Raw genomic sequence first — 24,955 nt, forward strand, 5'->3', positions numbered from 1 at the left:
ACGGGGATGCTGGGGGAACGCTCCCGGGACGGAGAGCGCTGGCGGGGGTGCCCGCGGGAAGAAGCATGCTGGGGTGGTACCCCGAGAGGAGGATGCTTTGTGGGGTGGGAGGGGGACACACGACCCTGCAAAGGGAAAGCTGGGAACGGGGTGAAAGCTGCGGGTGGGGCGAGGCGGTGCGGGGCCCGGGGGAGGTGCGGGGCCCGGGGCGTTGCGGGGCCGGTCGGGCGGCGGTGCGGGGGCACGGCCCCACCATGGCGCCCCCCGCCCGCCCGCTCGGGGGTCGGGCCGGCCGTGCTCGGTGCCGCCCGTGGCCCGTTCGGCGCTGCCCGCGGCCCGTTCGGCGCTGCCCGCTCGGGGGCCGGGTCGGGCCGGTGGCGCTCGGTGCCGCTCGGGGGCCGGGCCGGGCCGGTGGCGCTCGGTGCTGCTCGGGAGCCGGGTCCGGCCGGCGGCGCTCGGTGCCGCCCGTGGCCCGTTCGGCGCTGCCCGCTCGGGGGCCGGGTCGGGCCGGTGGCGCTCGGTGCCGCCCGTGGCCCGTTCGGCGCTGCCCGCTCGGGGGTCGGGCCGGGCCGGGCCGGTGGCGCTCGGTGCCGCTCGGGGGTCGGGTCCGGCCGGCGGCGCTCGGTGCCGCCCGTGGCCCGTTGGCGCGGGGCGGGGCGCGGGGCGTGCCGCCGTGTCGCCGCCCCGTGACGCGCCATCTCCCGCGGGCGGCGCGCGGCGGCGGCAGAGCGAGGCAGGTGCCGGCGATGGCGGGTCGCGCCCAGCCCAGCGGCCCCGCGGGCAGCGGCGGCGGCGCCCCGGGGCTCCTCCCGCTGCTGCTGCTGCTCCTGTCCGCCGCCGCCATCATCCCCCGAGGTAGGGAGGACGCGGCCCCCGCGCACGGGGCACCGCGCGGACGGGCGGTACCGGGGCGGGCGGCGCGCGGAGGGGGGGTTCGCGCTCGGGGACCGCGGCGGCGCTCGGGTAGCCCCGGTTGCGGCGGGTGCGGGGCGAGCCCGCCCGCCCTCCTCCGCCCCGGGCCGTGCCCGGAGCGCTCGGTGGTCCCGGGGAAGCGCCCCCGGCGGCGGGAGCGGCGGGCGGGCTCACCCGCGCGTGGCGGCGCGGGCAGCCGCTGCCGGTTTCCATGGAAGCGGCTTCTCCGCTGCCCCGGGGGGTCATCAGCGGCCCCGCAATTAAAAACTAATTGCTTTGCGCGCCCCCTCTATCTCCCCCCTCTCCGCCCCCCCCCGGTGTTTGCGGCGGCGCGGGGATGCTGCACCCCTGCGGGAGCGGGGAACCTGTTGGAATCTGAGTGGAACTTGCGCGACGCTTCGCTCTCCCTCTTCCTCTCTCTCTCCGTCTTCCTCGCTTCCCACCCCTCTCTCTCCTTCCTCTCCTCTCTCCCCCGTGCCCCCTGCCGCAGCCGCGCCCCCCGCCCAGCTGGGCGCGCTCGGGGCGATCGCCCGGCTCGGGCGCTGCGGCTGGAACGGGCGCTGGTTAAATGTGGCTAACGAGGCCCCCCGAGCGGGGCCGGTTGGGTTCTCTCCGCGGCACCCTCGGGGCGCGGTGTCCCCCGTGCGTTGGGCGATCCCCCCACCCCGCCTGGCTTCGCTCCCCGCCGAGCCCGGAGCCGCAGCAGCGATCTGCGCTCGTGTCCGGTGGCTTCGGTTCGAGCATCCCCCGTTAACGCCGCTCACGTTTCCAGTATGTCCGTGGGGCGGCACGGTGCCACCCGGCCGCAGGAGCGGTGCTGTGTCCGGGATGTTTGGGAAGAACAAGAGGCCATTGAACGATCTGTTGAATCTCGCTCGTAGGAAAGGGGGGACGAAGGGGCCGCCAGCCCGGCGAACAAAGAGCTTTATTCACAGCCTGTGTACATGTCCATGCCTTCCCCGCTCTTCCCGGGCGGCCTTTTCGGTGGGATGGTGGTGGGGGGAGAGCGCTGGGGTCGTTTTCGGCTTGTTCTCCCCGCGAACGGGGCCGGGGCCGGTGCCGGTGCCCGCCCGCCGGCTCCGACCGGGGCTGCGCCTCCCGGCTGCGCCGGGCAGCCCCGAAGGGCGGCTCTGCCCCGATGCCGATGGCTCCTTTCCTTCGCTCCGCAGCCCCGAGCCCGTTCCGGGGAGCCGGAGCGAGGGAACGGAGCCAGCGCGGCGGCTCTTTGCGCTGCGAGCCGGGGAAACGCTCCGCGCCCGTTCCCCGCGCCCGGGCTTCCTGCGGGCGCTGTGTTGTAGATCCCAGATGTCTCGTCACAAGGTGCTGTTTGTGTGTTCGGTGCTTTTCGCTGCCTGGCGAGCCTCCCGCCGGTGTGACCTGGGATCTCTGGTACTGAGAGATGCCCAGGTTGGGAATACGAGCCCGGCTCCTGGACGGCCGCCTTCATCCTTTGTTTTGCTGTCTTGCTCACCTCAATTTTCTAAGAGCAGTTTTTAACTGGAGGCCAGAGTGATCCCCGGCAGGCTCAGCCTGTTCGCTGCTGCCCAGCCAACGGGTGGAACTGTGATTTGGGGTCGCAGAGCTGCTGAAGGGAAACAAAAGCAGGGCTGGATGCTGGCTCACAGTGGCTGTGCCTGACCCGAGCACCGGGGTGAGAAGCACCGCGCGGCGTGCGCTGAGGTTGTGGTAAGACAGATATTTTGTGGTTGCGCTGCTGTGTTGTGAATCGCAGGAAAAAATCCCAGACTGTCTGCGTTTAGGCAGAATTTCCTTACAGCTGGGGACCCTTTATCCCCCCTGTTCTCCCCCTTTTCCAAGCTCACAGTGTTAGCTCCAGTGTTTTGCGAAGAGAGAATTAGTGTGAGGCAGCAGCGTCAGCGCAGAGTGCTGTGGCTGTGTCTCCCGCACGGCTGCCACCCGAGGCACAGCGGTGCCAGCGCTGTGTCACCGCCGTGGTGGCACCCCGTGATGCGGAGCGTGGCTCAGGGCTCTGCCGCCTCCTCTCACAGCAATAGGCAGCAGCGAGGCTCGGTTTGGGATGAGCCTGTGCGATTGGGTGGATCCGTGTGTGTCCGTGCTTCCTCTCCAGCCGCTCTCGATGCTCCGCGGTTCGTGGAGCTCCTGATGCCCTGTGCAGCAGGGCGAGGGCTGAGGAGCGCTCTTGGCTCCCTCTGAGGCACTTGGGCAGCACTGGGCTGGAGCTCGGAGTCTGTCTGCGCTGGCACTCGGCACTTCAGGGAGAACAACTTTCCAGCAGAAGCCTCGGGAGGTGTTTGGAGACGGCGTTGGCGTGGAGCCGTGACCTGGCCGTGGCACGGGGCTGGCGAGGGCTGCTTGTGGCTGCAGCCTCCGTGTCTGCCGACACCAAACCGGCCCGGGAGAAGCCCCCATGAAGGCAGGGAGCGCTCCCAGCGCGGCTGCGCTGAGCCAGGCTCCTTTGTAAACACAGAGTGAGTTTCCAAGGAGCCTTTGTATGCAAGCGAGGCGAGGCTGCTCGTCCCTGGCCTTCAGCAACATGCGCCGCGTTCTGCATGCGGCGCAAACACCGGCGGGGAAGGGGCTGGGGAATAAAGTGATCCATCTGGGTTGCAGCTTGGGCTCATTTGTCTTGCATGTAGGCAGTTGAGCCCAGGTTTATAAGCACGACAATCTGGTTTAAAACCTCTGCCAAGGAGGCTCCTGAGGACGGGGAGGCGAGGAGATCGCTCCGCTCCGTGCGTGCTCGGCTCTGAGGAGGGGGCAGCTGTCAGCACCTTCTGCAGGATGGACATCCCTGGGTGGATGCTGTTGGATGGACACCACCGGGATGGGCGCTCCGGTGTCCCTTGGCACGGGTGGCCGCTGCTGGTGGCAGAGGTGGCTGCGGTGACAGGAGGCCGGAGAAGAGCCGCGATCCCCGGGGACCCCCGGCCGTACCAGCGGCCGTGCTGCTGATGCTGCGCTGCCGTCGCCTTTGTTTGCCTTGTGCTGTCTTTCCTGGTGTGTAAATGAAGAAGGCTTTGTAATCAAACAGCGCTGGCTCCGTCAGCCGGGCGCTTGGCGAGCCTTGCCCCGGCCCTGCCAGCACCGGTGGGGCCGAGCCTGTGCCATCATGGGTGAGCTCTCTGCCCTATTGCTGGCTGGAAAATGGGTCAGCTCCTTAACCCTGCGTCTGCCTGAGGCCACCCGGAGTAAAACCTGTGTTCCAGCCTGGATACACCCTCTGTTTGAATGGACCATCCGAGCACTCCGCAGAACACATTTGCTCATAAAAAGCAAAGCCACCCTCCTGTGTGTAGGCAGAGTTTTCTGGATGTTTCTCTTGAATGGCTGTTTTTTAGGGATTATTGTCAGACTTTGTATAGAGGTTTTGACAACCTGTTCCTCTTCTGGGTGTTGGTGGCACTCAGTGGTACTTCTGTCAGGAAAACAGGGGCTCCCTCCTGTATCCAAACATTTCGGTTCCTGTCTGCAGCTCCAGATCTGAGCAGGCTCCAGGAGAGGAGCGTGAGGCTGCAGCCTTCCCTGGAGCTGAGCCAGGAAGTGAATACTTAACACAGTGCATTGAGAGCACAAGCAAAGCTGGACACATAGCCAGTGTCTACTGAGAAATTGGATGCTACATGTTAAAAAAAATGAGTTGTGCTTGTTCCTCCGGGGGACGTTGTGAGGTGCAAACCCACCGGCACTAAATAAAGGGACGCTGTGGAAACCTGCCACGAAGGAGAGACCCTAGGTGGAATGTTGTAATTAGGAGTGGTATGTACTTGTTTAAGTTCCATAAATCAGTCTCTTTCCCGGGCTGTAATTGCAGGCTGCAGAGAGCAGCTGCTGCTGCGGTTCCTGGGGAGCTCCACCACAAATGCTTTGAAGGTCGCCCAGCGTGGGCTCAGGCGCTCCGGGGCGGCGTGCTGGGGAGCAGGGTGGGTTGGGATGTGTGGCAGGCGGGTTGGAAGGGAAGTGCCACGAGGCCCATTCGCTCCCAGCCCTGCTAATTGGGAACACGGGGAGCTGTCGGCCGGCGCGGTGCCTGCCCTGCCCCGCCGAGATCAGCCGGCATTTGTGGTTCAGCCACGAGCTGCATTTAGTTATTGCAGCTTTTAATTTGCGATGCTGTGGCTGCAGGCGACTCCTCTGATGGCCCTGCCCATGTGTGACCACCACCCGCCTGCCGTCAGCCTTTTTTGCTGTGGAAACAGTTTTTCTTCTTCCCGGTGTCCTCGTTACCTGTTGAACCTCTCGGTTTTCCTGCTGTGTTGCACATCAGGCTCTCGCATCTTTGCAGGGTGTTGAGCTGGGTGTTGGGGAGCCCTGCAAACCACTGTGTGCTGCTGGATGAGGCTCTGAAAACCCGAGTTTGGTGTCAGTGTTGTTCACCCATCCCAGATTCCAGCAAGGAATGCAGATCCCCAAGGAGATTTGCTTCTCAGGGTTTCTCAGAGCCACTGCCGAGCCCTCACCACACGCTCACCCGCAGTATGTGGCTGGTGGCTGCTTGCATTTAAAACATTTGCCTGGGTTGTACCAGGGACATTTGCTGCCCTCCACTCCTGGTTATTTTAGACCAACAATGTCCCTTTGTGGGGCTGGGCTGGCTATTTTTACCCTGTGGTATGGTTTTAATTTACTCTGTTCTTCTGTGGTTTAAAAAGAGCATTACAAAGACTCTGCCCTTACCAAATTCTCAAGGTGAATCAGTAGAATATTTGATACCCCATTAAGTTCCAGTCTGAAGGATCAAAGAGATACTTAGGCACATCTCTTTGCTCAGAGATATAAAACTTTTGTGGGCTGTAGCTTAACTGGAAAATGTCTTTAGTTTTGCTTTTTTAGGTATTTTTTTTGTCCCTGGAAGTGCTGGAGCTCCTTGGTGTTGCTGGTTTGCTGACAGTCTCAGAGACTGGTGCTGCCTGCTGGCAGGTCTGTGGTGGGTTTGCTGTGGTCCTACCCAAATGACACAGCCCAGGTCCCCCCTCCCCTCTTAGTGGCAGTTCCAGTCAGGTGCCAGCATTGGAGTCTCTTTACAGTGAACGACTGCCAGTAGGTTTTAAAGCCCAGGTGTGCATTTGGCAGTGGGGAAAAGTTGTGTTGGAAACTCTCCTCCTCTGCCAGTCCCAGCTGTGAAGTTTGCTCTCAGCAGTTACACCCCTGGCTCCAGCCTTCCCTCCATTTTCTGGAGCCCTTGGCTGAGCAGTGGAGCCGTGGGGGATGGAGATCCCCACCTGCAGATCCGGGAGGTGCCAATGAGCCATCAGAGATGAGGCTGCCTACAGGGTCACATTGCCTCTTAAAGCTGTGCTCAGACTGGAGGAGTTGGGTGTATAAACCCCTGGGTTCAGGTTACGTCGTGCATAAACTGCTCTGATCTCGTGGTGTCCTCTTTTAGCAGTTAGTGAGCCTGTATCTGATTTATGATCTCCAAGGTCTGCTCCCAGAGTGGAAATGTCATTGCATTCCCCATGCTGCCAGCAGGGCTCTGGCTGGACCCCTGCAGTGGGGCCTTCCCTTCACAGGGGTGCCCTTGGGTGCTTGTCTCCAGTGTGATGACTCTTGGACCTGAGAGACCTCAGCGTTTGGTACAGGAACAGAGCAGTAATGCTTTTACAGGGATGAATTTCTCATGGAGAGCATGAGCCCACACTGGGGCAAGCTCCAGCAAGGCTGGTCTGGGAGTGCTGGGGGCCCGCTGGGGTCCTGTCACACTGGGCTCTGTGACCCCTCCTCTGCAAGGTGGGAGCACCCCAGACCCCCGCTCCCATCCTGCTCCTGCAGTGTCGATCCCCTCTCCAGAGTGTGACAGGAAGAAAGAAATATGAAGCAGCAAAGTGACATTCCCTCCCTCCCCTTCTCCCCCCGTGCAGCAATAGAAATACGAGTCTGAGTCTGCAGCGTCAAAAGAGAGATCAGAGTAATCGGATCAAGCATGAGGAACTGCTTGTTGCTGCTTCCCTGTTTTTAAATGAGGCTGCCTGGCAGCTTCCCTGGCAGGGCACTTTCAACATTACTCGTGTTCAGCTTTAGAGCTGGGGTTGCAGCAAAGTCGAGCTCCGTGAGAATTGGGCTGGAAAGGGAACTTTCTGTGTAGCCTCTGGGCTAACACACAGAAATAAAGGCTCCCCGTGCCCCCACGGCCCTGGTTTTGTAGCTGAGCAGAGGCACATCTGTCCCCAGCTCTGCAGAGAGAGCGCTCTCACTTCATGCATTTATCACAGCGATGCTGCTCTGGGATGTGCTCCGTGATGCCAGTACATCCCTGACCTTGGAAAAGCACAGTGACTGTCTCCAAAGCCATTTCTGCCTCGCTGCCCTGGTGTGGCATGGGATAACTCTGGGCAGCAGCTGCCCTCTGTCTGTGGAGAGATGTTGCAGTGGGAGAGAGCTGCTGGCTCAGCTGCAAAGGCTCCTCTTCATGCAGTGCCTCTGTGCTGGTTGGGTGCAAGTGGACATCCATCCATCCATCCATCCATCCATCCATCCATCCATCCATCCATCCATCCATCCATCCATCCATCATCCACCCCAGTCTTCAGTGCTGGCACTGCTCCAGAGCACCTGGCTGCTCACCTGCACTGCTGCAGTGCCTGTGCTCACAGAAACCCTGCGTTGCTCCATGGACTTTGGTTGTGAGGTTGTTCTGCTAATCCTGACTGGTTTCACAGTAATGAGAACCTGAAACATCCACATGTGGAGAGCTGTTGCTGTAGCTGGGTTTGTTTTGCATTCTCATTCTGAGCTGTTTTGCTTGGAAACATGGTTGGGCCCCTTTGTCTGTGCTCCCATTGCCTGTTTGACATCTTCATTCCCGTTGGTTAATGCACACATGGTGTTAGAAGCTTGGTGGAAGCAGGGAAGCTCCCAAGGGTTACTGCTGCTGCTTTTCCCACTGTGTTTGGATTTAGGAGCTGTTTTCAGCTGTTTGAGGACAGGCCTTGCCATGCACTCCCAGGCTGTTTGAGCAGAGAGCACACTGTGCTGGTTCGGGTGTCAGCAGCTCTTACAAAGCCCTTGTGCCAGATCTCTGCCTGCCTTGCTGGGAGGGCTGTGGCTGACGGGGCACCACGAGATGCCAGCGAGGCTGTGCCTGTCCCTGTGACAGCCTGGCTGGGCTCCCTGCGCTGGGGAAGCTGCTGACACCCAGCAAACCCTGAACGCTGTCATCCTCAGCCCTCAGCTTCGTCAGGCGGAGCTGCTGGGGGATGCTTGGTTTGTCAGGGCTCCTCGGAGCCAGCCAGCCTGCCCAGGGTGGGCTCAGCAGGAAGCAGCAAACAAAGCCAAACCCCTGCTTGCCTTGGGAAGAGCTGTCTTGGTGTTGGCTCGACAGCAGCTCTGGTTCTGCAGGCACATTGGCTCCTTTGCCAGTCTGGAGGAGCAGCGTGTGGTTCCCCCGTTTGCAGGAGCATTCCTGTCCTGGAGGGTGAGAGGCAGAGCAGATCCCTGTCTGGAACAGAGCACTCAGGCTCTGTGACACCCCTGTGCCGTGCAGCTGCTTGTGGGGACTCGTGCTGGGATGGAGCAGAACCTGTGTAACCTGCTCCTGCTTCTTGTCCATAGTCACTGTTTGGGGTGGATGCAGGGGAGGTTTCTCTTGGTGCACAAATGTGAGTGTGAGTTCTCCTTTGGTGCTTTTCTGCTCCTCGTTTACTGTAATTTCACAGACTGCTTGGAATGAAGATGGGCATCGTTCAGAGTCAGTGTCTGCAGGGTCAGGGCACACAGTGGCTTTTCCTGCCCTGCCACAGTTACAGCCCAGTTTTCCTCAGCTCCTGCTCTGTGGGTGGCTCCGGAGGAGATTTACTCATCCCTGAGTAGGCAGAACCACCGAGAGCGAGTCCCACGCTGGGGTTGCTGAGCTCTGTCCACACAAACAGCTTTTCCTTCGATTTAAAGGTCTCACAGCCTTAATCGTTCCCTAGAATCTTTAACAGAAGGCCCAGGTTTAATCAACTCCCCGAATCCATAACTGCCAGGTATTGCTTCCTCAGCACGAGGAGCAGAGCCGTGCCTCTCCCTGGGAAGGGTGAAGATTAAAGTGGGATAGACGGGAGATTAACAGTGTTCCCTTCAGACACCGCCAGGGAAAGGGGAGACGCTCCGAGAGGAGGAAGAAAGGAAATTCTTGGAGGCAAATCACTTACTGCTCTGTAGGAATCCGTGGAGCCTTGTAAACAGAGGCTTTATAGCAAACCCAGCGCTCTGGCTCTTAAATCACTCTGGGAGAATTTTGGATGCACAGTTAAAGGATGCTCCTCCAGGCTCTCATTAGCAAATTGGATCCAAAATTTTCGTGTTAACACAGCATGATGTGTGTGGAATGCAGCTCAGGAAGGTCGGTCCAGCTGTTGGGTCTGGGATACTCTGTTTTGTGTTGAGGTTGGGTGGGTCTGTTGATCTCGTTCCTATTTTGGAAGGGGGAGGTTTAGCAGAAGTCCCATTAAATGGGATTTCAGTGTCTCTTTCAGAATAGCTCATTCTAAGTTCCTACAAGAGTAAATATCTTGTGGACAGCCTGTTGTACTCACAAGCCACTGCTGCTTCCTCTCCTTCCCCTCATGTACTGCATCCCTCTAAATGTGACTTCTTTGGGCAAGGCAGGATAAGGAAATGAAAATAGCTCTCCATGGGTGATGGGGCCTGGGGGGTGTAAAATCCTATCTGAAGGTAAGGAGTGGCTGAAATGATCCTGCAGGAAACAAATGAGGATTAATAAGCTGTTTTCAGCCTGGTCATTTGCTTCTTCCCAGAGAGAGCCCAGTGGAGTGACCAATCCAGTGGGTGTCCTGAGGGAGAAGGGATTTTGTGCTGGAATAATTACTGTGGATGTTGGTGGGTGTGCATGGACGAGGAGGATATTGGAGGAAAGTGCTGGGATCCTCCTCCTCCTGGATTTCACTTCTCAAAGAGCAAATCTTGCTGAAAACTGTCCCCGAATCCTCTGGGAAACCTTTGGAAATGCAGCTCCTCGTTGCTTCATGTAAAATGTCTTTGTAGCAGTTGAGGATGCTGGCGTCCATTAAAGACACAATCCAAAGCCATGTGAGAGCTTTAATAACTTGGTATTTTTGTTGTGCCAAAAAATCCAATTACATACGGAATCACTTTTCCTTTGTAAAGGTCTGGGAAAGTGTTTGCCTGAACTGCTGTGGAAGCGGCATTTCAGTGAACCAGCTGAAAAGTCACTTTTGTCAGTTTAATGGGTGTAATAAAATGGTCCATCTTGGGGGAGTGAGGGAGGGGGACAGAAAAGCCTCTCTGAAATTGGGATCTTTTAATTTTAAATTGGTTCCTCGGATTTATAAGGATTTCAAAGGCAGATGGAGAGGGAAGAGCTCTGGGTAGCTGTGGAAGCAGCTCGTCCCTGTTTTTCTGAGAAATACACACATCCCATAGATGGAGTGTTTACGGAATGGACATGAAATACACACGTATATACAGAAAATGTACAAAGCCAAACACAGGAGGATGTGGATGGCTGGGGGCTCGTGGCTGTGGCAGGCAGGGTGGCCCTGGGGGCTCTGCCATCGTGTCCTCAGTGCTGTCGGTGATCTTGGAGTGCCATCGCTGCCTGTTTCCCACCCAACGTGGTTCTGTTTGTCTGGTCTCCTCTTGGAGTGGCTTTTTTCAGCCTTCATTTGTCCAGATTATCAGCATGCAGAGGAGAGCTGCCTGGTATTTACATGATTTAGTTGTAAATATGGTTAAGTGTTGATAGATATTGTTGTCATAAGTGCTTACAGCTCCTGGACTGATTACTGAATTTCTTATGTGGAAATCTGTACAAGCTCGGCGTGCGAGCAGCTTCCCAAGGGAAGTGTGAGGAAGGAGCCTGTGGTTTCCGTGTGGAAATCAAAGCCCAGATGTGGCTGCAGTGGGTGAATTTATGGGGGAAGTACTGTCGGGTTTGGCTGGCAACAACTGGGGCTCCGAGGATGTGATGAAGGGAGAATAAAAGGCTCTTGTTGCCTGTTTTTTGGGAACAGATGCTGTTCTGTGGAACAACTATTCGGGGCTGATATGCATAGGGAACATCTGTAGGGTTATACACCAGGGCTCCGGCTGAGGGATGTTCATCCCTGCCACCGGGCTGATGGAACAAATGTGTTATTTGCTGGTAGTTTTATTTTTAATTGACTAATAGGCTGTGCTTGAACCGCCCTTGTTTAACAGTCTTATTTCCAGAATGTTTTACATCCCTACTCAGAGCCCTGAATTAGCAGACGAGTGTTTCTGGAAGTGTCTCTCTGAACGCAGAAAGCCTGGATTTGGCAGAATCCTCTCCAGGGGGGTGAGGATTGTGGAGGGCTCTGCCATCTTGATCACGGTCCTGAAAACCTGTGCATCTTTTGTGTTTGCCTACAGAAAGGGAGATTGGTGGGGGTGGTTTGGAGTTCTGAGGTCGGAGCGGTTATTAGGATAAAGCATGGGATGAGAGGCCAGCTGTGCTGTGCGTGGAGGGGATTTGTGGATGCGATGTTCAGCTCAGTGCTGAATTTAGGGCAGAGATAAAAGCCTCTCCCCACCCCGAAGTGCTTCTGTGTGTAATGCCAGCACTTAAATCCTCGCAGCGCTCGCCGGGCTCGGGCTGTGGGGAGGGAACCCGGGAGCTGCATCCCAAATCCTGCGCGCGGTGTGCGCGCGGAGCGAGAGCAGCACGTCCTGCCCACCCTCCTGGGTGCGCTCCTTGCTTCAGAGCTGCTTTCTCAGCACAGCAAGCTGGAAGGAGCCTGTGTTCCCTCCCAGGCAAAAGCTGTCCCTTTGGAGGGAGCGGAGCGGCGTGCCTGGATCTGCCTTGGCAGTCGGTCTGCCTGCCAGCCCCTCCGCTCAGCACTGCTCTGCCTTAGGGGGGAAATGCCCCCAAACCCTTCACTTGTGGGATCAGGAGGGAAGGGAGAAGAGGAGCCCCAAGTACTTAGTATGGGCAGTGTGAGCTTTGCGGAGTCACACATCCAGATGGATTACATGAGGAACTTGACATCTTGTTTAAAAACAAATCATTCATTATGTAGCAGTGAATAATCAAGCATTACAGTTTCATCTCTGGAGGTTCCTTTTTTGGTTGGAATTTTGATAGTTCAGTAATTAAAAGCTGTAAGCTATTACACTGTCTACATGTTGATCAATTGATAATTAAAAAGTTGATGATAGATATGGTATTTCATGGGACTGGTTGGTTACGGTCAGATTTCCTTCGTGTGTTTTGAAAATTGTCGTTTAACTCAACACTTAAACGTTTTTCAATATTCATGGGCTGTTTTACTTGATTTTTATAAATGCCTTTTAATGATCACAATTTGCATATGGTAATTTAGAATCAGGGAATCGTTTAGGTTAGAAAAGCCCTGTAAGATCATCGAGTCCAGCCATTAACCCTGCACTGCCGAGGCCACACTAAATCCTGTCCCCAAGTGCCACATCCACATGGCTTTTAAATCCCCCCAGGGGTGGTGACCTGTGCCAGGGCTGGACAGCCCTTTAAGGGAAGGGATTTTGCCAATATCCAACCTAAACCTCCCCTGGTGCAGGATCTGCTGAGCCCCTCCTGGCTGAGGCGCTCAGAGGTGAGCTGGATAATGCAATCAGGGATAAAGCAGCCCAAAATGAAGGAAAACTGGGTTGGTAATGGCCTCCGTGATGGAAGATTCATTGCTTCAGGCGTCTAATCTGAGACCAAAATGAAGCCCAAACCTGACAGTCTTCAGAGCATAATGCAAGATTTACTGCTCTGCCACGCTCAAGAGATTAAAAATAAAAACAGCCATCCTCCAAACCACCCTTCCTGTGCCTGCAAAACTTAGGGAAAACCAAGGGCTTTTGCTTCTTTTGAGTGAAAAACCCCAAAATAACCCCAAACAGAATGGGTTTGCCCTGTGTTTGCCAAGGCACGCAGAGTCCTTTTCCTAACACGTGTGGAGCTGCAGAGGGAGGATGCTTTGGGGTGTGATGGTGAGCTGGGAGGGATCCTGGCCCTGCTGAGGCCATGCACTGCCCTGCTGCTGGGTGATCCTGCCTGGGAGCTGCTGCCAGGGCGTTTGCTGGGCTGGGAATCCTTCTGGAGTGGCCCTGGCTGGGCTGTGCTGCCGTGGGGCTGGCACCGAGCCCTACCTGAGCCAAGCCTGGCACTGCTCACCCAGCCTGGCGGGCACAGGAGAGCTGTTGGAGGGCCCTGCCCGCCTGATCTCGTGGAAAACACCTTCCATGGAGCCTGTCAGTCCTGAGGAAGCCTGCAATGGTGGGGAGCTCATCCCTAGCTGCACACCTGAGGAGGTGCCTGCCTCAGGTCGTGCCTCCTTCGTGCTGATGCATCCTGATGGGCACTGGAGTGGTCCAAGGAGCCAGAAAGCAAAACCCCCAAACCCTGGATCCTTCTAAAGGGTGAACGCCTTCCCAGCCCTCACCCCTGATCCCTGGGATGTCCTTCTGAATCCAAGTCAGAGTGATCTGCATCCTCCTGCTGCTATCAATGCCTGTAGTGGCTTCACCTGCTTGTTGGGGACAGGGACAGTGTTGGAGTGACCAGTTCTGCTGGAGATGCATCACATCTGTCCTGGAAAGCCCTTGATTTAAAAACCACTTTGTCCTGAGACACTTGTTGCTTTGTGACAGCTGGTTCCAGTAATTTGTTTTTATAGGGCAGTTTGTAGTAAATGAATGACACGTTGAATATTTTAGTGAGATTTTAGATTATCTAAAGAATGTTTTCCGGTTTACTAATTGGTAGATAATGCTGAATACATTGATGCTGACATGAGCAAATGGATGTAAAATGATTTTGAAGCGAGCCTCATTAGAAGATGCTCTAATTCAGTCAACAGGAGATGTCAGCCCGTGTGCTCGGACCCTGGCGTTCCAGGGCTGCACTAATTGCAGGAGACGTGGGGCTCCTGCAGAGGCTCCTGCAGCCCGGTGACAGCTTCTGGGAGCTGCCCTGTGAGAGGCAGCAAGTCAGCAATTAGTGATCCTGAAGAGCTCCTTTTGGCCTCTGCGCCATCCTCAGCCAGGCGAGGGTTGGCTTTTGGAATCAGATTTCTCTGGAAAGCACCAAGGAGAAGCAAACCAAGGGGGCTGGGGGTGGCTGAAGGTGTGCCCAGGTGAGTTTCTGGGGCAGGCACTGGGTTCAGAGGGATTCCCAAAGGCCTGATTCTCGTGGTGATACACACAGAATACACTGCAGTGTGTGTGTGGGGCTCCTTGGTGATCAGATCCTCAGAGTGCTCCTGACCAGCAGTGCCAGTCCAAAAGCACCTTGCTTTAACCCCAGAGAGAAGGTGGGTTTTGTTGTCTCCTCAGGTAATAAATCCCTGCAGTGTCTGCTGCTCCAGGTCCCATTTATTGCACAGAGCAGGAGATTTTTCACTCCCACAGATTAGGATCTGCCTTTTTTTGGGTCTTCCATCAATAAAATTAACTTTTCCCTTTCTCTGTGCATCTATGAAGGATGTTGCTTTGCTCTCTTGCAGGCGGTGTCTGAAGTTTTGAATTCGTAAAGCTGGATTTGCTCAAGTCTCTTGTTTTCATTCCCTGGAAACAAAGGAGGGGCAGTTGGTGCCTGTGCAGCTGCAGCCCAGTGTTAACCCTTTGTCCTTCAGGCTTTGTTTTGCGTGAGAAATCATGGGAAGGTTTTACCAGTTGTGGTGATTCTAAGGGAAAAGTCCCTTATTTCCTGTGTTTGGGAATGCTCAGAAGTTAAGGGGTTTCTGTAAGGTGATTGAGTCTCAAAGTGCAGCCAAGTACAGTGGGCAGCAAGACTGGGGGAGTTCTGGGAATGTGTGGCAGAATACCCAAACCATCCAACCCAACCAACCAAAGCATATATTTCTTACTTAGGAGGAGGAGAAATGGAGCAGTGTGGGGTTAACTTTTCTGGGAGTGAGTCCTCAATTTCCCCAGGCTGATTTCTGCAGACACATGGAGGATAAAAGCTGCTGCAGGAGGAAAATGAGGGAGCAGAGTCCTTTACCAAAGCCGCTTTCCAGGCAGAGGATGATCAGGAAAAGCTCTTCCAAAGGGGGAGAAAACCTCAAAAAACCCCAGGCAATGAAGTTTCAGCTTTCCCCTGTCACCAGAGGCTTGCCAGGGGCATTCAGATGGTAGCTGGTGCCTTGCTGAATTTTCACTAATGTCTAAAATTAATCAAAATGAGTGTTATCCATTTAGTGCATAATCCCCTCTGTAGGCTGTGTGTAGGCATAATCAAGGGATGCCAAATGTATTACATTACCTGGGATATTTGGGGATATTTTTATTCTACTCAAAGTAATCTGCAAGATCTGATACGAAGAGACACAAAAGGTTAGTTGAAAGCAGACAAGAACTGAATCATTGACTTGAGGAGGAACTGCATTGTGCAGGCTGTAATGCTCCTTCTTATTCATTACTGCAATTATAATTATGGAACCCAAAGTATTTAATTGGCCTCCCAGACTCTTCACACTGAATAGATTGCATTGTTACCATTTAAAAAAAATATCCTCTTATGCATTGCAAATACATGTGCATGTTGCTCTCTGGCTCTCAAGAGGTTTCTTTGTTTATGTGATGAGCGATTAACTGAATTAGGGATCTCTGCTGTGCTGTGTCAAACCAAAATCCAGCGGAAGAAGAATTCTTCCCGGATGTCAGGTGACATTAGAGGCTCTAAAAACAAAACTTTGTGCCTTAAACCTACCAAACCCCAGAGTAATCCGGGCTGTTAGGAGTTCTCAGAAATACAAAATTCTGGAGGGTGGAGTCGGCCCTTTTGGGGCTGAATTCCCCCGCTCTGGTCTCAGGGCAGTGGGACATGGGGCTGTGCTGGCCGGTCCAAGGTGATCCTGCTCTGCCTCAGCCAGGAGGAGCTGGCTCAGGCTGGCTTGGTTTATGTGATGTTGTGTGTGGAACAAACAGACACGTTTAATTACCAGGCAGTAATTCCATCCGTGGGGCTCTCGTGAGCCTCCAAACGCAGGCAGAGCCTGTTTGCTCTCCATTAACAGCAGAAAGGTGAGGAAAGGTTTGTTTTCCCGCCCTCATCCCGCCGTCCCTCGAGCCTCCCAGGCAGCGTTTATTGTCCTTTCCTGCTCCTTTAATGCTCTCACAAATGGAAGGCCAGTGAGTTTGGGTACGGGCAGCCCATCCAAACAGCTCTTTAATGGAGCGTTCCGGCGGAATTGCCGCTCCTCTCCTCCTGGCTGGCTGATCCTGGCGGAGGGGACGGCGCTGGAACCGTCACACACAAAGATGCTGTGTGTAACACTTGGCAGAAGGACCTGAAATTGGATTACAAGCTCCTATTCCAGCAAGTAAACGTCCGCGGTGTTTTTTATAGCTTATCTCTATTCATCTCTGTTTGCAGGCTCTGCTTGCCAAGCGTTAATGTAAACACTCTATTTTGAGACGTCGGTCCATTTGCCTTCTGGAAATCCTTCTTTTATAAGGTGGTAGTAAAGTCTGTGCATAAAAACAAAATAGTTCTGTGGTCATAACTGCGCTGATGCCGCGTGGCTGGCGGCGCTGGCCACCCTACCTGGGGTCCTGGGCCTTGCAGGTGGGAGCAGGAGCAACCAGGGCAGGGAGATTAGCTCTGTGTGTGTGCACAGATATATGTGTATATATACATATATATGATTTTCTGTCTCCACAGCGAGGCTGGAGATCTCTGGTAGTTGAATTTGAAAGAATTAAATTGACTTTCAACTTATTGGACTCGCTTCCAATACTCTCCTAGAACAAATTTCGTAGAGTTGGTGCTCGGTGCAGAATGGATGATGGTCTGAACTCTTCAGGGGATTTAGGGAATGGTTTTATTGTATTGTTGGTTTGGCCGAAAAAAACCATAATGGAAACGTCACCTGAAAGAGATTAAAAAGAGAAAATGTACCAATCTTGTGTGTCCAGCCAAGCAGTTGCGTATTCTGGTGGTGTAATATGTTGCACAATATTTTGGAAGAAACTGTAAATTCTGGGAAACGTGGCCTGGAAAATGTGCGAAGAATCCCGGCATTCTGTGAATGTGCAATCTGTGCAGTTCTCCCAGGGAACTGGGTGTCAAGTACTTAGGAATATTTACTGGTTCTGAGCCTTCTCGTGTTTATTTTGGGCTGCTTTGTGATTGGAAAAAAGCGTGAGGACTGAGATACTTCCCTGCCTCCTTGGAGAGGACAGACAGAAGTGAATGAGGAGATGAAGGCGGAACTTCCCAGCGGAGAGAGCTGTTTGTATGGGAATGAAATGGAAATGTGCCTTCCTAGCGTCAGGAAACCTGTAAACAATGCCTGTTTTCTTCCTCTCTGTTTGCTCCAGTTCTCCTGAAAGCTTGTTTACATATTAAAGGGTGTTAAACTGTCTTCCTTTGTGGCAGGTCTCACTCAGAGCTGGGCTGAAGCAGTGGGGATGAAAGGCTCCCGTCGCTGCTCTGGATAACGGGACCAGCCCTGGGACAGACTCTGGGAATGGACTGGGCAGGAAAAAGAAAAGATGCTTTTTACTTTCTGGCGTTGCCATGAGGTCAGAGAGGGAAGGAGGGTGCAGGAGAAGCTTCCTACACACGTGTGGAGTGGGGGACAGTCACTAAACAGGGCACCTGTGTGCTGCCCTCTGCTTGGCAGTGCTGTCCACGGTGAGAGCTGACGTTGTGCCTGCTGTTGGTGTGACAGTGGGGTCTGCAGCAGCTTGTTCTGGTTTAAAATTTTGCCCCTTTGACCACAAGAAAAGAGGGCTGAGAGGAAGGACATCCCTGGAGGTGTTCCAGACCCAGACTGGACAGGGCTTGGAGCAGCCTGGTCTGGTGGGAGGGCAGGGAGTTTGGAACAGGGTGGTCTTTAGAGTCCCTTTGAACCCAAGCCATCCCTGATTCCGTGTCACAGTAAAACCATGGAATTACATTAAATTTGAGACCCAATTGTGATGGTTTCTGAGAAGACTTATGGTCAGGCAGGAAGCTGTGACTGAAGGATGTTCAGGGGATGTTAGGAGGGGGAAGCAAACAGCTCAATCACTGTTCAATAAACCCGTTTTTACTGCTCTGTAACACTTTGACGTTACCTTGGGCACACAGTTGAGGCACTGGCTCTGCAGCACCCTTGGCTCTCAGCCACCAGGGACCTTGGGATCAGGTGTGCTCTGCGTGCTTCTGTGAGCCATGTGTGCCATCAGCCTCCCTGCTGACAAATGGCAACTGTTGCTTAATTTTTATCCCCAATTATGTAGCTCCAGGACCCATTTTTCAGGTGGAATGTTGGAGCCATTAAGAAGAAATAAGTAAACTCTGCTGTATTCCATCATTTTTGGCAGGTACCCAGTGGTCTGTAGCTGTAATGTATGTGCATTTCTATGCAGGTATTTTTCATAAGCCTTGTGCCTGGAGCTGTCTGAGGCTTTGTTTGCTGGCTTCACCCAGGGCAGGAATGGGTGCTGGGTGAGTCCAGCTGTAATACCAAACTGCTGAGGAGCCTGGCTGTCCTCACCCCTCTGCTCTGGGACACAATTCCTGTGTGACCAGGCAGGATTCCTGCTCTGGGACACAGTTCCTGGGTGACACAAATGCTGTGCAGGATTTCTGAGCTGTTGGCTCCATTTCCAGTGGGAAGTGGATGATCTGACATTTGCAGAGGTCGTTTGAGGGAAGCTGGGTTACCTTGGGAGAGCTGACAGAGGCTGTGCTTGGCCCTGGCTGAGCTTTGGGAGATGATGGAAGGTTTGGTTCCCAGGGGCTTTGCTGGGAATCTGTCCCTGTGCTTTAAATGTGTTTCCTCATGAGCCTCCCTAAGCAGAGGGAACAGCTTACGAAGTTTCCCTGGTTCTTTAGCACATGGACAGGTGAATGTTCACATAAAAACACCCGAACCTGAGAGGTGCTGCTGGGATGTGTGTCTTTCCTTGCTGCTTTTGATGTAACAAAGATGCACAACTTCCTCTAGAGGAAACAAGGGAGACTGGGATGTGTTTTGTTTCCAGAGGAGATTTTGTGACAAATTTGTCAAATTTGACCTCTCAAAAGCTGGCAGAAGAAGTTTATCCAGACCCTTGCAAGGTTAACGTCAGCTATAAACTCGTTTTTAGCCCTGGGGATGCAGACAGCCTCCCTGGCTCTTGTTCGGGGAGCAGAATGCACCTCTGCATTTCAAGGAATGCATCTAAACCCACCAAATTCTGTTGCAGCACATTGCAGCTGAGTTGATCGTGTCCAGGGAGAATGCAGCTGCCAGCACCAGGCATGGGAACAAGCGAGAGGGGTCTTGGTTTCAGAAAGCTCCAGAATCCATTTATTACCCGGGGAGGAGGGGTGGGATGGAGATGGGAGACCAGGCAAAGCAGGGTGGTGGGGTTCTGTGGGGATCACAGGCTGGAGTTGGGGTTTGGGTCCAGGGAGGAGTCATTAGCAGCAGAAGGATGCTAAGATCAAATTCCTGCCTCCTAGGAACAGGGGCACTCTGCAGAATTCTCCCTGCTATGAGCACCCAAGATCATGGGAGGGTGGCTGGAAGGGACTATCTTTATTTCTGAGATAGGATCAGAACTCTTAGATAATTTCTAGTTTAGTTTTGAAAGTCCTCCATTTGCAGTGGTGTTCCTGGCAGCTTTTGCAGGTGCTTGTCTGTCCTGGCACTTTTGTGTGTCTGAGTTCTGCAGCCATTGGGTTTAAACCTCCCTTGCTGGAGAGGTGTGTGCTGTGCAATTGCTCACTGGGATTTCACCCAGGTGTGTGCAGGCTGCTGAGCTTCCCAGCTCCAGCCTGAGCCCGGGGAGGAGCACAATTCAGCAAAGAACCCGTTCAAGATAATGTGATTTGCTGCAAAAGTCTGTATTTTTAGGATGTTTACTACAGAGGTCTGAAATTACGCGGGCAATTTGTTGCCCTTGACAAGAGAAAATGCATCTCCGGTGAAATTTCATCCTAAAAGCAATCTTTTAATGGACCTTTTCCTCCCGAGCCGGAGCCGGAGTGGCAGTGCCTGCTGTAAATCACCGGGGACAGCCAGGCTCGGGTGGGTGTTTCTGCTCCCGGGGAGGCTCCTGGCTCTCAGACACACCCGGGCTCTCCATTCTCTGTGGGCTCTGGGGAGGAGCCCTCCTGGGCCAGGCTGGGCGCCTGCAGGGCCCCAACCTGCAGTGTCCCACATCCTGCTCTGGTCAGCACGGCCAGGGAGGCTGTGAGGGTGCTCTGCTGCCCAAACAGCACCCAGGGAGGCTCTGTGGGTGCTCTGTTCCTCAAACCAGGCCCAGGGAGGCTGTGAGGCTGCTCTGTTCCTCAGACCAGGCCCAGGGAGGCTGTGAGGGTGCTCTGCTGCCCAAACAGCACCCAGGGAGGATCCACAGAGCCTTTACTGCCCAAACAGCACCCAGGGAGGCTGTGAGGGTGCTCTGTTCCTCAGACCAGGCCCAGGGAGGCTGTGAGGGTGCTCTGTTCCTCAAACCAGGCCCAGGGAGGCTCTGTGGATCCTTTAGTGCCCAAACAGGACCCAGGGAGGCTGTGAGGGGGCTCTGTTCCTCAGACCAGGCCCAGGGAGGCTGTGAGGATGCTCTGCTGCCCAAACAGCACCCAGGGAGGCTCTGTGGGTGCTCTGCTGCCCCATAAGCAGCTGTGCAGTGGCCTGGGGCTCCCTGGGGCAGGTGAGCTGTGCAGTGCAGCATCCCCAGCACACCTGGGCTGTTCTCCCCAGCCCCATCCAGCCCCGCTGGAGGCTCCCAGGGGTGCACAGCTGCTGTCATGGGCAGCTGTCAGAGCACAGAAATGTGCTTCCCCATCCCAGGGACTTGCTGGGACAGCTCAGGCACATTGGCTTGGCAATCTGAGGAATTAATGCTGGGTTTTGTTGACCCACCTGTTCGGGGGAGGTTTTTAATTACCTTTTTGGTGGCTGGCCAGCGGGATAATGCCTGTACATGTCCCTGCTCCTCTGTTTGGTTCCCCCAGCTTGAACACAAAGCGAGCATTAAATTGCCTTTTCAGGAGTGTGGCAGCCTTTGCAAGGGGCGCCTGCTCTCCCCTATCCCGGCTGTGTCTCACACCCTGGGCTGCCAGGAAGTTCAGTTTCAAGGGGAAAAGCTCAGCAAAGGCTTCAGGAGCAGCTGGGATGCTGCAGCACTGCTCAGCCAGCTCTGCGAGGAAGGGAAGGGAAAAAGGAAAGGAAGGGAAAAAGGGGAAGGAAGGGAAAGGAAAGGAAGGGAAGGGAAAAAGGAAAGGAAAAAAAGGAAGGAAGGAAGGAAGGAAGGAAGGAAGGAAGGAAGGAAGGAAGGAAGGAAGGAAGGAAGGAAGGACGGACCGAACTGTGGTACCTGCTGGCATCTTTGGACACAGTCTCCTGAGTAGGAACTGGGAGCTGTGGAGTGCTGGGGTGTGTTTGTGTGGAAATTGGGAGCTGTGGGGTCCTGGGCTGTGTTTATTTGGGATCTGTGGGCTCCTGGGCTGTGTTTATTCCCTGTTTATTCCCTGTTTATTCCCATGTGGGTCAGCAGCAGTGCCCTGTCGGGTGCCTGAGCCGTGCCTGCCCAGGTCTCTGCAGATCCCAGTGACAGCCCCACGGCTCTGTGCTCCAGCCAGGCTCCTGGAGCTGACTCTGCTGGCAGATGTTCCCGTGCCTTTACCCCAGGTGCCCTTTGTTTCCTCCTCAGTTGACTTTTTGGTGTCCACTGTGTTTTGTAACCTGTCCTTTGCCCCCAGAGTTGGCAGCTGCAGCAGTTCCAGGTGTGGCTGCCTGTGCTGGCCCCATTTAGGGACAGGGATGTGATGTCCAGGGGACTCTGGGGACATCCCAGAGTCCCACACTCTTACATTCAATAAGTTTATATAATTGCTAATAATGGGAGAATTTGGCCTCTCAGTTTCAGATGCTTATTTAAATTTTCTCTGATTAAAAGACTTGAAACAAACCCCTCTCTTCATTAGACTTTATGGGATTCAGCAACTTAAAGAACAAAATGCTTCCCCCTCCATTCTTCACAGATTTCCTGGGTAAATTACTGGATAAAATGATATTTAGTGTTGCTAAAGGGTTTCTAGAATTAAGAACCTGGTAGCTGCTTAAAAGTCAAACTGTGCAGGAGTGAGCAGGGCTGGGCAGCTCTCAGGGGCTCTCAGCTGCTTTCCTTGCCAGCCCCTCCTGAGTGCCACCAGAGCAGACCTGTCCTGTCTGCAGACACTGAGGGTGAGCTCTGTGACAAACAAAGTGACAAACTCCACTGCACCCTCACTGCCTCCCCAGCTGCTTTCTCAGTGCGGCTGCTGTGGATGCCAGAGCGGTGCAGACCCTGCAGCAGGGATGTGCTGGGGCTGCTGCAGGACTCAAAGGGAGCCAGCAGGAGTTTGCTGGGTCCCCTCCACATGCAGAGCCCCTCTCCCCTCCCCTGGCTCCTTCCACTGCAGCCAAGCCCCAAAAAGCCCTGGGGTGTTCTGGCAGGGATTTCAGACTTGCTGAAGGGATGGTTTTGTGGTTATGGGATGGTTTTGTGGTTATGGGATGGTTTTGTGGTTTTGGGATGGTTTCCTGGTTATGGGGTGGTTTCCTGGCTATGGGTTGGTTTCCTGGCTATGGGGTGGTTTCCTGGCTATGGGGTGGTTTCCTGGCTATGGGGTGGTTTCCTGGTTTTGGGATGGTTTCCTGGCTATGGGGTGGTTTCCTGGCTATGGGTTGGTTTCCTGGCTATGGGGTGGTTTCCTGGCTATGGGATGGTTTCCTGGTTTTGGGATGGTTTCCTGGCTATGGGGTGGTTTCCTGGTTTTGGGATGGTTTCCTGGTTATGGGGTGGTTTCCTGGTTATGGGGTGGTTTCCTGGTTATGGGGTGGTTTCCTGGTTATGGGATGGTTTCCTGGCTATGGGGTGGTTTCCTGGTTATGGGATGGTTTCCTGGTTTTGGGATGGTTTCCTGGCTATGGGGTGGTTTCCTGGTTATGGGGTGGTTTCCTGGCTATGGGGCTGTCCCTGCCATGGGGCTCTGAGGGCAGGTGTGCCAGGTGTGGCAGGTGTGGCAGCACACCTGGGCTGGAGCAGAGCTGGGGCAGCCAGGGCTGCTGCCAGCACAGATTTCCTTGCTGCAGACAGAGGATAACTCTGACCTTCCTCTGAGGGCTGTTAAGGATTCATGTTTGCACAGGGCTTTGAGTATGTCAAGCTTTATGTAAATAGCAGTTATGGCTCTTTTATTAATTCCCTCCCCAGGTAAATAACCCGTGCTGTGCGGGGCTGGGGCCGCACCGTGCCCCTGCCAGGGCCACTCTGTGCATCCTCTACTGCCCAAGCAGGACCCAGGAGGCTGTGCTGGAGCCCAGGTGGGCAGAGGTGCTGCCCTGCCCAGCTCTGTGGCTCAGTCCTGTCCCTGGCAATGTGGCAGGGGCCATTTCCATCATCCCTTCTTTGGGGGCTTCACAGAAATGATGATGTCCCTCCAAAACAGCAGCTCCAGGTGTAAATGTCCTTCCATTTTGTGCTGCAGTGTTCTCGTGCAGGAGATCTACATTCATCCGCGTTGTTTTGGACTCCATGTTCTGTGAATTCATCACTTGGTTTGCTCTTGATGTGAGATGTTTAAAGAGGAGGATTAGTCTCTGGGGCTTAGCTCCTCTGCCCTTGTGTTTGTAATCAGGCAAAAACATCATTAGAAGAGATCTCTGTGAAGGGTTTGGGTGTGAGACTGACAGAGGTGTTTTACTGCTGAGTTCAGGAGCTCATTTCCAAAACTTAGTGTTGTGCCTAAAACCATGGAGGGTGGGAATTGGCTCTTTGCCAGTTAGTTACTTAAGTTTAAGAGATCTTTGCATTCAAATTACTTATCTGGAGTGCTGGCAGGCTAATAAATTCCAGGGAACTGTTCTAAATATTGTCAATCTCCAATGTAATCCTATTAAAATAATTGAGTATTTTCAGGGTAAAGAATTCCCTCATCCTCTGTCCCCAACACACAGGAGAAAACATGAAAGGCAGCCTGGAGTGTCCTCTGCACATCATGGAGCTGACACAGCTGAGAATCCTGGCTCTGGAGCTGTGAGATTCCCAGCAGCCAGGACTTGGAGAGGCACAGCTCTTGTACCAAAGCCATCTGCCCTCCAATTCTGTGCCTTTTTTGTGGCCGTGAGTGGGTTTTGTCCTCGCTCCCCGTCAGATTTGGCCTGGTGCACGCTGATATCAGTGGGAGGCTGCTGTTATCCTCTGGGGTTTGTTCTTGGAACGCAGGGAATGCCAGAGCTGCCCGGGTGTCCTGCAGCATTCCCAGGGCTGTGTCTGACCCGGGCTGGGTGCTGGCAGTGCCTGCCCTCTGTCCCCAGGGAGGGCTGGGTCAGATCTCTGGGTCCTGTTGTTCCAGCTGAGCTGGGACAATGCGCCCTCCTGGAGCAGCCCCCAGCACATCAAACGCGGCCCCTGCTGCTTTTTCAGAGGAGACAGTTTCTCCAGTTTGCCTTTTGATAATCTTCAAATGGAGGCCTGACCTGAATTTACAACACGGAGGAAGAAAACGAGAGGAAAAATATCTCCCGACAGCTTTTAAGGTGTCTTTGACAGCAGTAAACTAAAGAAAATAAGCACAAGTTCTTCCCTTCCCCTTTGCTTTTGTAGGTCACTCCAGGGGAAATCTGAGCAAATCAGAGAACTTCAAAAACAACCTCCAGCCCAATCGCTTCCCCCAGCAGCCAAACCCCCTCCCACAGCCCACAAACTCACATTCTCCTTGGCACCTCCTGTGAAAACCAGCTTGGAATAACTCGCCACAAGGAGGACATGAAGTTCCTCGGCTTTGGCAAAGTAAACAGGTCTATTTTTGTTTGCAGAAGGTTTTGCAGTGCCCTGGCAGAGCTGCCCTGGGTCTTTGCCTTGCCTGGATTCACCCTGGGCCCAGCCACTTTGGAGGATGAGGTTGTTGGGGAGAGAACGTTTGGGGGCTGCATTGGTGACTCCTGTCACCCAAACCCTCATGAGCCCAAGGTGCCACTGACACGTGGTTTGTGTTCCTGCAGAGCAGCAGCAGCCCCAGCATCTGTCCCTGTGCTCTGGGACGTGCTCCATGTCACCCCTGGGCATGGCTTACCTTGGGTTCTGTAGCCATGATATTTTCTGAAAAATCCTTTCCTTGGGATTTTTCCTCCCGAGAAGCTGAGAG

The 24,955-nt window shown here is 54.3% G+C and overlaps 1 protein-coding gene across 8 annotated transcripts in view; it reads left to right on the top strand.

Moving 5' to 3' along the window:
• Positions 1–698: 698 nt before the first annotated feature.
• Positions 699–24,955, top strand: part of CADM1 (cell adhesion molecule 1) — a 136,113-nt gene continuing 111,856 nt past the window's right edge. For all 8 annotated transcript variants that reach the window (XM_077190045.1, XM_054647304.2, XM_077190047.1 and 5 more), the window contains exon 1: positions 699–855. In XM_077190045.1, the coding sequence (XP_077046160.1) occupies positions 747–855 (109 nt within the window). In that variant the 5' untranslated portion in view covers positions 699–746. The remainder of the gene's footprint in view (positions 856–24,955) is intronic.

Source organism: Agelaius phoeniceus, chromosome 23 (genome assembly GCF_051311805.1).
Source record: "Agelaius phoeniceus isolate bAgePho1 chromosome 23, bAgePho1.hap1, whole genome shotgun sequence".
Taxonomy (NCBI): domain Eukaryota; kingdom Metazoa; phylum Chordata; class Aves; order Passeriformes; family Icteridae; genus Agelaius; species Agelaius phoeniceus.